We start from the raw sequence: 13,901 nt of genomic DNA, 5'->3' as shown, positions 1-13,901 counted from the left end.
TAGAAAATTAGCCTTGAACACACTGATTAGGATTCCCACACTTAGAGTGGCCTTGAACATCTGGCATACACTGACTGATTAGGGTTCCCACAGGACCCTGTCTGCTCTGTATATTGTACAATATTGTAGGACATGGAATAATACGGTACTTATTTTCTTCCAGAACAATCCAAGAGCTATAAGGTTTTAAACTCAATTTGCATTTATTACCAGATTATTTGGCAGTATCATTCATTTCTGATTATTCTATTTTATATGTTCTGTTTGTTAAAGGATAGATATGCCATCTAAGAACATGGTAAAACAAGTAATATGAAATCTAATTGAATCCTATATAGTGCTGGTATATGTGCTATAATAGATATAGGTAATGTCTATCATATTTTATATTCTTTTATGTGGTGGTCAATCAGGTGAGGCTATTGCCAGAGGAAATGGGCTCTTGAGATGTCAGAGAAAAGAATTTCAGCGACACAGGTGTGAAAGTTCAAGCACAGTGGCAAGACTTATTGGGGTGAAAAGAAATAATACGCCCTGAGGGATGCAGAGGGCAGGCAGGCTCTAGTAGCAGGTGCCCCGAGGTTTTTGCTGATCTTCTATATATTTTCTGGGTTTCGGAAACAAGCAGGCTGTCTTTCAAACTATACAACCTGTTTCCTGGAGCTGTGCTGGGCCCTCTCTCTATCCAGTCCCTTCCCTGAATCTTGTTGGGCTTCCTGGCCTTAGCCTATCCGATCCTTTTCCCAGGCTAGACCCCTCCCCTTTATTATCTCCAGTGTGGCTCCTACTGCGCATGCCTCAAAGTTCTGCTTCATCATCTGGCTTCTACTGTACATGCGTCCAGCCAAGGACTTTCCCCTTTACTGCTTATCCCTACCCCCTCTGTAATCCATTGTTCCCTGGGGAGATTAGACAGAAAGTCTTTCTGCCTGCTTGGGACTTTGGCCAAGGATGCGCCTGTCCCCTGGGTGTATGTGAAGCTGTAGCTTCCCAGTTAATCAGGCTTAGCCAGTTTTGTTCCCTTTTCCTTTAATACCTGCCTCGCTACCTTCGCCAACAAGGCCACAACAGGAGGCAAAGGAGAGGCTCAGAGAAACAAAGTATTCTTATAGGTCCTAGCCACAGGAGGCATAGCATGCCATCCGGGACTACATGCAGAACACACCAGGGTGGGCAGGAGGCAGAAGACAGGAGCAGGGGGCAGGCTTAGGCCACTGCCTTGATGTGAGTTTCCACAGGAAAGGCAAGACAAGTCAGAGTGAACAGTTTAGGATTTACTAATTTGAATAATTCCGAAGGCTTTGGGCTATGTGAGTGACCTCTAACTGCCTGGTCTCTGGCTCTGGCTCTGGGGTGATTTAGGGCAGGAGGAATATTGGCTTGGTATGTGAGTTAGGCAAGGGAGTAGGTGGGATATAAACTTGAGTGTGGTTGGTTTGCATAGGATAGGCATGCTTTTAGACAAGTTGTTATCTTTATGTATTACTAGACCTGGGAGGGTTGGTCTTTCCCCAGCCAGAATGGTTTTTTAAGATGTCAAAACATCATAATATATAGAACAATTTTAAAAATTATGTTACACCTATATTATTTAAGAATGTATCTTGTATCACCAACATGGTGTGACTTCAAGTATTCTTCTTTAAAGGTGCTGTCAGTACTAAAGCATTCATTGCTGTCCTTCAAACAGCCCAAAACCATGGAGATGTTAAAACTTTACTTCTTATTTTCCTTGCAGTTCCTGGTGAAAGAGGTATGATTGTACTTCTTTTTGTGAAATAAGATTGCTAAAATCTCTATTTCTTATCATGATGAACTAATTGTAGTCTTTAGAATGTTATATCCAATGATTAACATTACTTCTAATTTATATAATTATCAACACTGGGCCAGGTTATGATTATCAATCTCTTTTATATTAGCACTAGAGGCCCTATGCACGAAAATTGGTGCAAGAGTAGGCCTTCCTTCCTCTGGCTGCTGGCACTGGCTTTCCTCTGGCACCCGGGACCATGGGCAGCTTCCCCTAGGCTGGGCCCCAGCTTTGTCAGGAAGGACGTCTGGAATGACATCTGGAAGATGTCTGGTCTATTCGGTCTAATTAGCATATTACCCTTTTATTAGTATAGATTAATTACTATTTTAAACTGGCACTTATGCATTACTTACTAATAAAAATGGTGAATTGAGTCAAACTAATAGATTATATTTGTTTTTTAGGGCTATCTAGATCAAGAAGGTAATCCGATGGGTTTTGCTGGACTTGTATCACATTTGCATTATCATGAGCCTTCTAATCTTGTTTTTGTCAGTTTTCTTGTAAGTGGCCTTTTCCATAATCTCTGTCAGCCAACCCATAAAGGTAAGCTTAATGTTTCTTGCGTATACTAAAATTAGCAATAGGGGCTATAGTGAAGTTAGCATTTCAGGAATATTTTTTCTACCAAGAAAATAAAAGGTAATATTCAGATAATTTAGAGATACCAAATTAGGTAAAATAAACTTTTATATACCTACTAATATAGATTATATGTAGGTATATTTTGTGATTCCTATTTTAAAATGTCAGCTTCTTATTAACTTCAGTGATTCCTTGACTCCAGGATTCAGAACACATTAAATAATATATAATATTTTCATAAACATTTTATTTTAATTAAATTTAGTATATGCTTAGAAAAAGGAAAGCATTATGTTAAACATATTTGCTATTATTTATGAATATTTTCTCCCAATCTTTTATCTTTGAATATAACTGTATACTGTATTTAAATAGCTCATAGTATATTAATTGCATAATCTAGAATCTTATCTTCACCCTAGGTTTATTTTTGCCAATATTATGTTAATTTTTGTTAATTCCATTTGCAATGCCTGTGTAATAATATTACATTTAAATCAGTGTTTGATTTTTATAATTAAAAAGACCCCTTAAACAGTGTCCTTGAGAGAAATGTTTCCCACTTTGTATTTAAAAGTTTTAGACTTCCTAATGCCTGGTGAAGTCTGCCTTTTGCAACATTACTTTGTTTTCTATCATCAGTTGATAGAAATACTCCATTTTGCACAATGGTTCTAGTTACTATATTCTGAACATGCATTGTTTGGTGAAACAAGGATACTCAGGAAACTGTCCTCCCAAAGGCTCTGTGAAAGGAGAAATAATCTTATGTTACAGGATGTGCAGTTTGTGTTTATTACTATGTGTATATGTGGAGAGGGCAGTGTATGTGGTTACAAACACGGAGATAGAAAGTTTGGTAACTTTATAAGGTGGATAACATGGCTATCACTATTTTGTAAATGAGAAAAATTGAGCCACAGAGAAGTTAAATAAATTGCCATGGTCACAAATTTTTAGTAAGTGTCAGAACCAAGACTCAAATATGAGTAGTCTGACTCCAAAGCCCAAGTTATTAACTTAGCGCCTTTTAAACCACTGCGATATAATTCTCATGTGTTGTGATGGACTGAAAGTAAGTCAAGTTGACCATATCCAAATATGAATGGCAGAAAGATAAGGTAGGGAGAGGTTATCCGTCGGCTAAATTTTGTAAAGCCTTAATTGCTAGGCTGAGGAGATTGGATTCTGTTTATGATACACTGAGATATAATCGGAGATTGTTGAATAGGTGAGAGATGTGATCATAAAATGCTTTAGGAAAACTGATCATAGACTAAAGAGGGAAGAATCTAGGCAAGGAGATAAGGCCATTCATGGTTAGAATAGCTAAGGTCCCACGAAGAGTGGGAGTAGCAAGAATAAAAAAGAAGGCATAGACATAAAACTGCCAGCAGAAGAATCATTCCTTAGTTGCTGTATTTGTCAAAAATTTTAGTTTACATGAAATGAAATACAAAGTAATATTCAATCTAAACATTAAATATGGTGTTAACATACTTTTTTTACATTTGTTAACAAAATACTTTGTTTTATGTAGGCTCAAAATATTTTTCTCAAGATGTTATGGAAAAGCTCGTGTTGGTGTTGGCAAATTTGTTTGGAAGAAGATATATTCCAGCAAAGTTCCAAGAAAGTACTGTCAAGTTTTATCAATCAAAGGTAAAATTTATGATTCTGATAACACTAAATATTTAAGATCAATAAATCCTACCATAAATGAGTCAACAGCAGTAGAATTTTGTGAAATGTAGGATTCAATTGTTTTATATACAAATAATTTTTTCTTTCTGTAATTCATAAATTTCCTCCTATAAATCTATCAAAAGATTAAATGCCTTGAGGAAAATATAGGATAAAAAACTTTACTCATGTTTTCTATTTGAAAGTGCCAAATTATAGTATTTAGTGGCCAAAGGAAAAATGTAGGTTATTGTACATTAAATGAACTAATAATTACTGTCATTGAATCTACAGTTCTCTTAAATTTTTTTTTTTACCTGGAGGTAGGTCTGTGGACAGGAAGTATATGTTATGAGCTAGAAAGTCCTTCCTAAAGAAAAGATTAGAACAGTCATCTAAGAAATCATTTCTTGACTCACATAGACTAAAAACAGGAAAACCCTTTTGCAATATTATTTGCAACATTTTCTTGATCATGATTTCCTATAAAAATCAACATTAAATACTGTTAGTAATGTACTCCACTAGAATCTGAGAAAGTGGGATGGGCTGGTTATACCACATAACTTTAGTAAAAGGTGAGAAGGAACAAAAACAGAAGAGTTCATCTACATTGTCTAACCTTCAATGTCAAATTACAAATCATATGCCTCACAGAATGTTCTCTAGACCAGTGAACACAACTTTAGGCACAACTATATTAGCTTCACATTTTTATAATCACAAGTACATCATAGAACTATTATTTAATATTTTGTTTAAATTAATAAATAGTTAACTTCTAAAATGAAATTCAGTATCTCTATTCTTACAAAAAGTCATCATTACAAAAATACAATAAAATATGGTTTTGAGTAGAGGTCTCCTCTGTCTCTCTCTTTTTTCCTTAAGTATTATTGTAAATTTGTGCACTTTTAGGTAGATGACCATCACTCCTATTGTAAGGGAGAGCTGTGAACATAATGAGGATTAGATTGGCTAAAATGATAAAATGGCAAGAACTTATCCAAGGTGTGATAGAAATCTCCAACTAGGGTTTTTCTTCCAAAGAATTTCTCTTTTCTAGAAATGAGTTGAAAATTGTATTTAGCATATGCAGAGAGCCTCTGCTATGCCATAAAGAAGTAAAACATACACACACACAAAACAGAAAAACCAACCAATAAAGCTATTAGTAATCACATACGGCTGGAGTGACAGACTAGAAACATGAAAGACTTAGTGAGTTTTAACCACTGAACATTTATAGGGTACCAGATCTTCACGAAATATTGGGGCACTGAACCAGTTTTTTTTGTAGTCTTATAGCATTTCTTAAATGAAATCTTATTGGAGGGAGGGGCTCGACATTCATTTATATGTTTGTATCCCCTTCAAGACATATTTGAGCCACTTAGGGCTGTAAGATATAAAAGTAAGTGCGGAAAGAGGTGGATTTTTGGCAATCTTTTAGGGCTTAGAAGACGAGTGCGATCAGCCTCATACTAAAATCCTAAGAGGACCATGATGTAAAAACAGAGATAAATCAGATGATGACTGAGACTTATTAAAAATGGAAAAAAGAACCAACCCACTTCAATCTACACTTGGACTGAAGTGATAATGCCTTCATTCACTTGCCCAAACAGAAAAGTGGTAGAACTCATTCTGGTGGAAGATAACATCATTTAAAGCCTCTCATGTCCTCCTAAAACATTTTCTGGGGTAAAAAGTAAACACCAAAAAAATCCCCCAAATGAAAAAAAACACACACAACTGAGTAAACAAGAATATATGACCAATTTACCAGGAAGGAAAGCAGACAATTCCAGATACTGGAGTTAAGATAAAAGGATTTTAAGTATAATTAATATGTTCAAGAAAATAGGGAAGAGATAGCTAAAAGTGGTGAAAGGATGGAGAATTTCACCAAATAATCAATGGACATTACAAAATTGAAAAAAAAAAAATCTAATTAGAGCTGTAACCGGTTTGGCTCAGTGGATAGAGCATTGGCCTGCGGACTGAAAGGTCCCAGGTTCGATTCCAGTCAAGGGCATGTACCTTGGTTGTGGGCACATCCCCAGTGGGAGGTGTGCAAGAGGTAGCTGATCGATGTTTCTCTCTCACCAGTGTTTCTAACTATCTCTCTCTCTTCCTCTCTGTAAAAAATCAATAAAGTGTATTGAAAAAAAATATCTGATTAGAATATACATATCAGAAGTCAGAATCAGTAAGTTGATAGACAACTCAATAGAAAGTATTCAAACTATAGCACCAGGAGGGAAAAAAATGAAAATAAAAGCAGATAGCATAAGGGACATGTGAATCATACTCAAAAGGGTTAATGTTATATATGAGATATCCTAGAAGAAGATGAAGGAGAAAAATGGTGGGGAAGTATTCAGAGCTAATAGCTGAGAGTTTTTCTGAAGCTGATGAAAGATAGCCCTCCATAGTTTCAAAAGTGTAGTCAACTTCAAGAAAGATAAATATAAATAAGCATTAAACTAATACTAATGGAAATAAAAAACAAAGAGAAAATCATAGATCAGCTAGAACTGCAATAGACATTTCCTTGAAAAGAGCAATAAGATTGATAGCTGACTTTATAACCAAAATAATGAAAGCTAAAAAAAATGAGAATTTTTTTCACTCCTGTTTATTTTCATATATAAATGTATACTTATACTTAGCATATGTCCTAAACATAGCTTAAAACAGGGTAAATATATTGTAGTTGATTTGATAACATACTAAGTAGATAAACATATGTTTACCTTATTTTTTAGCATTATTGAGGTATAATTGATACTAAAAATTGTGCACTTTTAGTGTATATATCTTAATGAGTTCAAAAATATGAAATATACAGATACTCAATCTGTCATCTCCACAATTTTTCTTGTGCTTTTGTGTGTGGGTTTTTTTTGGTAGGAACATAACATGATATTTATTCTCCTAATGTATTTTAAAGTGTACAATACTGTATTATTAATTATAAGTACTGTGTTGTACAGAACATATCTAAAACTTATTTATCTTTCATAATAGAAACTTTATATTCAATGAAAAACCATTCCCCATTTCCTTTTCCACCCAGCCCCTGGCAACCACCATTCTGTTCCCTACTTTGATGCATGACTATTTTAATAATTAGAATTATGTAGTTATTTGTCTTTTTATGATTAGCTCATTTTACTTAGCATAATGTCCTCTAGGTTCATTCATGTTGTTTCAAATGACAATATTTCCTTTTATTAAAGACTAAATGATATTCTGTTGTATGTATGTGCCACATAATCTTATCCATTCATCTACTGATGGACATTTGTGTTGCTTGACTATTGTGAATAACGTTGCAGTAAACATAGGGATCAACATATTTATTCATGATTCTGATTTCAATTTCTTTGTATATATATATACCCAGAAGTGAGATTGTTGGATCATATGGTAGTTCTATTTTCAATTTTTTGAAGAAACCTCCCTATGTTTCCCATAGTGGCTATACCAATTTACATTTGTGGTATATTTACAGTGTCTAAGGGTTCTGATTTTTCTACATCTTCAACTCTTATCTTTGTGTGTGTGTGTGTGTGTGTGTGTGTTTGTTTTGTCTTTGATAACAGTCATCCTAATAGGTATGAGATGATATCTCAGTGTGGCTTTGATCTGCATTTCCCTCATAATTAGTGATGTTGAGCAACTTTAACACACATGATGACTGTTTGTATGCCTTCTTTGGAGCAATGTCTATTCAAGTTCTTTGCCTCTATCACATAGATGGTTTAGAAATATTTTCTCCCATTCTGGAACTGCCTTTTCACTTTATTATTTCCTTTTCTATGCAGAGCTTTTTAGCTTGATATAGTCCCACTTGTCTATTTTTTGTTTCCTATACTTCTGTTATTATATAAAAGAAAAAGTATTGTTAAGACCAATATACCTATATTTTCTCCTATAAGTTTTGGTTTTAGGTGTTACATTTAAGTCATTAATTCATTTGAGTTTATTTTTATATAGAGTGTATGGTAAGGGTCCAATTTTATTTTTTTTTACATGTGTATATCAAGTTTTGCCAACACCATTTGTTGAAGAGACTCTCCTTTCCTCATTGTATGTTCTTGGCTCCCTTGTTAAAGATCTGCTTACCACATATCTATGGATTTGTTTCTGGACTCTCTATTTTATTACATTGATCTTTATGCCAGTCCTTATGCTGGTACCATACTGTTTTAATTACTGTAGCTTTGTAATGTATTCTGAAATGAAGTGTGATGCCTCCAGCTTTGATCTTTTTTTCTCAAGATAAGTTTGGTTATTCAGGATTTTTTTATGATTCCATATGAATTTTAAGATTGTTTTTTTCTACTTCAGTAAAAAATACCATTGAGATTTTGTTAGGAATTGCATCAAATCTGTAGATTAACTTGGAAAGTGTTGACATCATAACAGTACTAATTATTTCAATCCATGAACATGGTATGTCTTTTCATTAGCATATCTGCTATAACTTCTTTCATCAGTGTTTTATACTTTTCAGTATAGAGATGTCTCACTAATTTGGTTAAATTTATTCCTAAGTATTTTATCCTTTTTGATGCTATTGTGAATGAGGTTGCCTTCCTTTTCATATACTTAGTGTACAGAAACACCACTCAATTTTAAATGTTGATATTATATACTGCAACTTTGCTGATTTTGTTTATTATTCTAATACTAGAGGCCCAGTGTATGAAGTTTGTGCACTGGGGGGTGGGGTTCCCTCAGCCCAGCCTGCCCCTCTCACAGTCCGGGAGCCCTCAGTGGATGTTCTACTGATGGCCACAGTCTGGCAGCAGAGGCTCGGAGTAGGTGTCCTGTGTGTGTGTGTGTGTGTGTGTGTGTGTGTGTGTCCACACCATGGAGGCTTGGAGCAGGAGCCCTTCTGTGTTGATCTCTCAGGCTCCTGGCCTCCACTACATGTTGTACTCTCCCTTGAGCTATGGCCAGGATGGGGGTGCTGCTTGCAAGCCAGGCTTTCCTGCTCACGGATCGCCATGGCGACCGGGGAGCAGGCTCAGATGGGGGCTGCCCATAGGCCGGGCTTTCCCGCTCCCAGGTCTCCATGGCAACCGGGGAGCAGGCCCAGCTTGGAACTGCCTGCAGGCCAGGCTTGCTCTCCTGCTCCTGGATCCCCATGGCGACCGGGGAGCAGGCCCAGCTGGGGGCTGCCCACAGGCTGGGCTTTCCTGCTCCCGTATCAGGCCCAGCTTGGGGCTGCCCGCAGGCCAGGCTTGCTTCCCTGCTCCCAGATCACCATGGCGACCGGGGAGCAGGCAAAGTTTGGATCTGCCTGCAGGCCAGGCTTGCTTCCCTGCTCCCAGATCAGGCGCAGCTGGGGGCTGCCTACAGGCTGCACTTTTCTACTTACTGATGGCCGGATCACCACAGCGACCCAGGGCCCAGCAGCACTTTCCTGCTCTCCAATATTCATAGGGTTTTGGCTGGGGGCGGGGCTTAGCAGTGCGGGGCTTAGGTGGCACGGGGGTCCCAGCTGGGGGCTCAGGTGGCACACAGGGGTCCTGTCTGGGGGAGGGGCTTATGCCCCGCTGCCCAGGGCTGCACATGGGGCCCGGATGGCAGCTTGCATTGTCCCGCCCTGCCTGTAGTATAGGATAGAGGCCTGGTGCACAGGTGGGGGCCGGCTGGTTTGCCCTGAAGGGTGTCCCGGATCAGGGTGGGGTCCCACATGGGTGCCTGGCCAGCCTGGATGATGGGCTGATGGCTGTTTGCAGCTGGTCAACCCTCTTCAGGGTGGGGGTCCCCACTGGGGTGCCTGGCCAGTCTGGGTGAGGGCCCGAGAGCCGTTTTCAGGCTGGAGGGCAACTTAAGCTCCCAGCCTCTCCTTTTTTCTTTTTTTTTATTCTGGGGTTTATTTACCTTCTATAGCTGTCACTGGAGCTGAGAGCCGGCTCCAGCTCTGAGGGATGAAAGCAGGTTTCTGGGTTTGTTTGGCTTCTATAATTGAAACTCTGTTGCCATCACTTCAGCTCTATGCTCTGAGGCCCGGCTGGCTGAAAGCAGGTTTCTGGAGCTAGTTTAGCTTCCATAATTGCAACGTAGTTGCTTAGAGTGCAGCTCAGAGGCTAGCAGCAGCAGGTGGGGAAACCTTGGCTTCCTCCATCACTGGAGCAAGCAAGCCTCCTGTTCGCTTCAGCTGCGTGGCTGCCGGCCGCCATATTGGTTGGCAGTTAATTTGCATACCCTGCTGATTAGCCAATGGGAAGCGTGTTGGGGTTATGGTCAATTTGCATGTTTCTCTTTTATTAGGTAGGACTAGAAGCCCAGTGCACAAAAATTTGTGCACTGGCGGGGGGGGGGCGTGTCCCTCAGCCCCACTGTGCCCTCTCACAGTCTGGGAAACCTCAGGAGATAACGGCCTGCTGGCTTAGGCCTGCTCCCGGGTGGCACAGGGCAAGCCCAATCCCTAGGTGCAGCCCCTGGTAGGACTGAGAGCAGGGCCGATTGGGGAGTTGGGGCGCTGCCCCCTGTCACGCACAGAGCAGGGCCCATCACGGGGGCTGGGGCTCTGTATCCTGTGACACACAGAGCAGGGCAGATCAGGGGATTGGGGTGCCACCCCCTGTCACCCACAGAGCAGGGCCAATCAGGGGGTTGGGGAGCTCCCCCCTGTCATACAGAGTAGGGCTGATAGGGGAGTTCGGGCACCACCCCCGTCACACACAAAGCAGGGCAGATCAGGGGGTTGGGGCGCTGCACCCTGTCACCCACAGAGCAGGGCTGATCAGGGGGTTGGGGAACTCCCTCCTTTCATGCACAGAGCAGGGCCTATCAGGGGGTTGGGGCACTCCCACTTGTCACACTCAGGGCAGGGCCGATGGGGAGGTTGCGGCTCCACCCCATCACACCCAGAGCAGGGCCCATGGGGTGGTTGGGGTGCCGCACCCTGTCACACACACAGCAGGGCCAATTAGGTGATTGGGGAGCTCCACAATATCATGCACAGAGCAGGGCTGATCAGGGGGTTGGGGCGCCTTCCCCTGTCACAAACAGAGCAGGGCGGATAGAGAGGTTGTGGCCCCGCCCCCTGTCACACACAGAGTCGCAGGGCGATCAGGGGGTTTTGGTGCTGCCCCCTGTCACTCTGCTCCAGGGGCCAGGAGGCTTCGCGGCTCCACTGATCCAATGTTGGGAGGCCTCACAGCTCTGCTTGACACCAGGGCAGTGAGGCCTCGCTGCACCGCTGATCCTGGTGCTGGGAGGCCTCGCTGCTCCACTGATCCTGGTGCTAGGAGGCCTCGCTGCTCCACTGATCCTGGTGCTAGGAGGCCTCGCTGCTCTACTGATCCTGGTGCTGGGAGGCCTTGCGGCTCCGCTTGATACCAGGGCAGTGAGACTTCACTGCTCCGCTGATCCCGGTGCTGGGAGGCCTCGCTGCTCTGCTGATCCCGGTGCTGGGAGGCTCCGCTGATCCCGGTGCAAGGAGGCATCGCGGCTCTGCTGATCCCAGTGCTGGGAGGCCTCGTGGCTCCGCTAATCCCGGGGTGTGAGGCCTCACGGCTCTGCTGATCCTGGTGCTGGGAGGCATATTACCCTTTTACTATATAGGATAGAGGCCTGGTGCACGGGTGGGAGCCGGCTGGTTTGCCCTGAAGAGTGTCCTGGATCAGGGTCGGGGTCCCGTTTGGGTGACTGGCCAGCCTGGATGAGGGGCTGAGGGCTGTTTGCAGCTGGCCACACCCCCTTGAGGGTGGGGGTCCCCACTGGGGTGCCTGGCCAGTCTGGGTGAGGGGCTGAGGGCCGTTTTCAGGCTGGCGGGTGACTGAAGCTCCCAACCTCTCCTTTTTTTCTTTTTTTTTTTTATTCTGGGATTTATTTACCTTCTATGGCTCTCACTGGAACTGAGAGCTGGCTTTAGCTCTGAGGCTTGGCTCCAGCTCTGAGACCTCAGCTGCTGAAAGCAGGTATCTGGTTTGTTTTGCTTCTATAATTGAAACACTGTTGCAACTCCAGCTCAGCTGGCTTGCTGAAAGCATGGGGTTTGTTTAGCTTCTATAATTGCAACATTGTTTCTTAGAATGCAAGCTCAGTGCCTAGCAGCTGCAGGCGGGGAGCGTTGGCTTCCTCCTTCTCTGGATCAAGCAAGCCTCCTTTTCGCTTCAGCTGCCTGGCTGCCGTCCGCCATCTTGGTTGGCAGTTAATTTGCATATCCTGCTGATTAGCCAATGGGAAGGTTAGCAAAGTTATGGTTAATTACCATGTTTCTCTATTATTCAATAGAATTGTAATGCGAACGAATAATTAACAAAATGAATCCAGTGAGGTTTTCATAACCTTCACAAAGGAGTGAGGTTTATTCCAGGCATAGAAATATATTTTGTATTGTTGCTTGCTCTCCAAATATATCACTAGATTTGTTTTGAGCTATTCACAAGTCTACTTCATTTGAAGCCATGCTTATATTTAAAAAGTGGTTTAGATGAAGTAGCATGAAAGCATATTTTTAGGAGCAAAGTTATTGGTTTTGATAAATGCAAATGGAAACTAAAGTGAATGTTACCTTAATTTCATAGATGAAGGAACAAAAGCGTTATATTGTTAAAGAAATAGATAATTGAAGAATCATATTGCAATGATCTTTGGCCTTCTTCCAAAATTTCAGTTTTCAAGGAATGTATATGGACCTCTTCACAAAATACTTCACCATTTTGAGTTCTTGATGATCTCCTTGATCATTTAGGTGTTCCTTGAGGATCTCCCTGAGGATTTTAATGCTGCTTTACATGAATATAACATGCAAATTACAAAGGACTTTGCCTCCTTCCTACTAATTGTTTCCAAATTGGCTGATATGAAACAGGAATATCAACTTCCATTGTCAAAAATAAGTAAGTATATCTATCTTCATTGTGGAACAACTTAAAACATAAATAATCTTGCCTAAGAATATTTTATCCCAGAAGAAGAACAGAGCCCTGGAAATAGCAGGCTGTCTTAGAATTAGAAGGTTCCTTCTGCTTTCCAAAGAAAGGAATTATTAAAAATTAAAAGGGCAATGGAGATTGAAACTCAATAGAGTCATTCATAAACCATCTTGATTAAAGGTTGCTTTTGGGTCAATCCTGGAGTAAGAACATCTATGAGATGAGGAGAACCTAGAGACTATTTAGTCACCTTTTTTCCCTTGAGAAGAAATATACATTGTGTTAACAAACATTGACTCTTAGCAGATACCTGGATGTATACTTTGGCTCTGCTACTTATTAGCAGTGAGTCCTTGGACAAATGATCACCATATTCATGCTTCAATTTTCTCAACAATAGTATTATCTACTTAGTTTGAGTGAGGTTTAAATAATTAAGGTAACATATGTGAATATCTTAAAACTGTGCCTAGCACATAGGCACACACTATTAGTCTTTGCTGTTGTGTTTCACAAGCTATTAGATGGAACTATTCATCTAGGGGAAAGTAAAGAGGAAATAAGTTACTAGGATAAAGGGAATGGGTTGAGCTGTGGGTAGTAATTTCCTGATTATGTTATATCCTAACATCCTCAATTGAAAAAAAGTCAAAGACTTGTAGCTTTCTGGGTCTATTAAAGTGGGAAGCAACATGAACAGAAGCAGATAATAACAGTGGTGCACTGTGAGCATCTCAGAGGAGGCAAAGTGAATATCTTGCCTCCATTATAAATTGGAGCCAATTTTGAATGTGTAATCTGGTACTTTGTAAGAAAAGGATTGGAAAAAATATTTCCAATCCTACTGATAGTGGTTACTTGGAACACCCTGTCTAGATAGATTTTGAGGCCAAATCTGAGCTCGGTGG

At 40.8% G+C, this 13,901-nt stretch overlaps 1 protein-coding gene across 3 annotated transcripts in view; it reads left to right on the top strand.

Moving 5' to 3' along the window:
* The window catches only part of LOC118658976 (probable ATP-dependent RNA helicase DDX60), a 102,166-nt gene that overhangs the window by 76,942 nt on the left and 11,323 nt on the right, over positions 1 to 13,901 (top strand). For all 3 annotated transcript variants that reach the window (XM_036314865.1, XM_036314866.1, XM_036314863.1), the window contains exons 31-34: positions 1,649 to 1,753; positions 2,221 to 2,362; positions 3,942 to 4,063; positions 12,810 to 12,957. In XM_036314865.1, coding sequence (XP_036170758.1) covers positions 1,649 to 1,753; positions 2,221 to 2,362; positions 3,942 to 4,063; positions 12,810 to 12,957 — 517 coding nt within the window. The remainder of the gene's footprint in view (positions 1 to 1,648; positions 1,754 to 2,220; positions 2,363 to 3,941; positions 4,064 to 12,809; positions 12,958 to 13,901) is intronic.

This window comes from Myotis myotis, unplaced genomic scaffold (genome assembly GCF_014108235.1).
Source record: "Myotis myotis isolate mMyoMyo1 unplaced genomic scaffold, mMyoMyo1.p scaffold_m19_p_6, whole genome shotgun sequence".
Classification (NCBI taxonomy): Eukaryota; Metazoa; Chordata; class Mammalia; order Chiroptera; family Vespertilionidae; genus Myotis; species Myotis myotis.
This window is presented reverse-complemented; position numbering and strand designations above follow the sequence as displayed.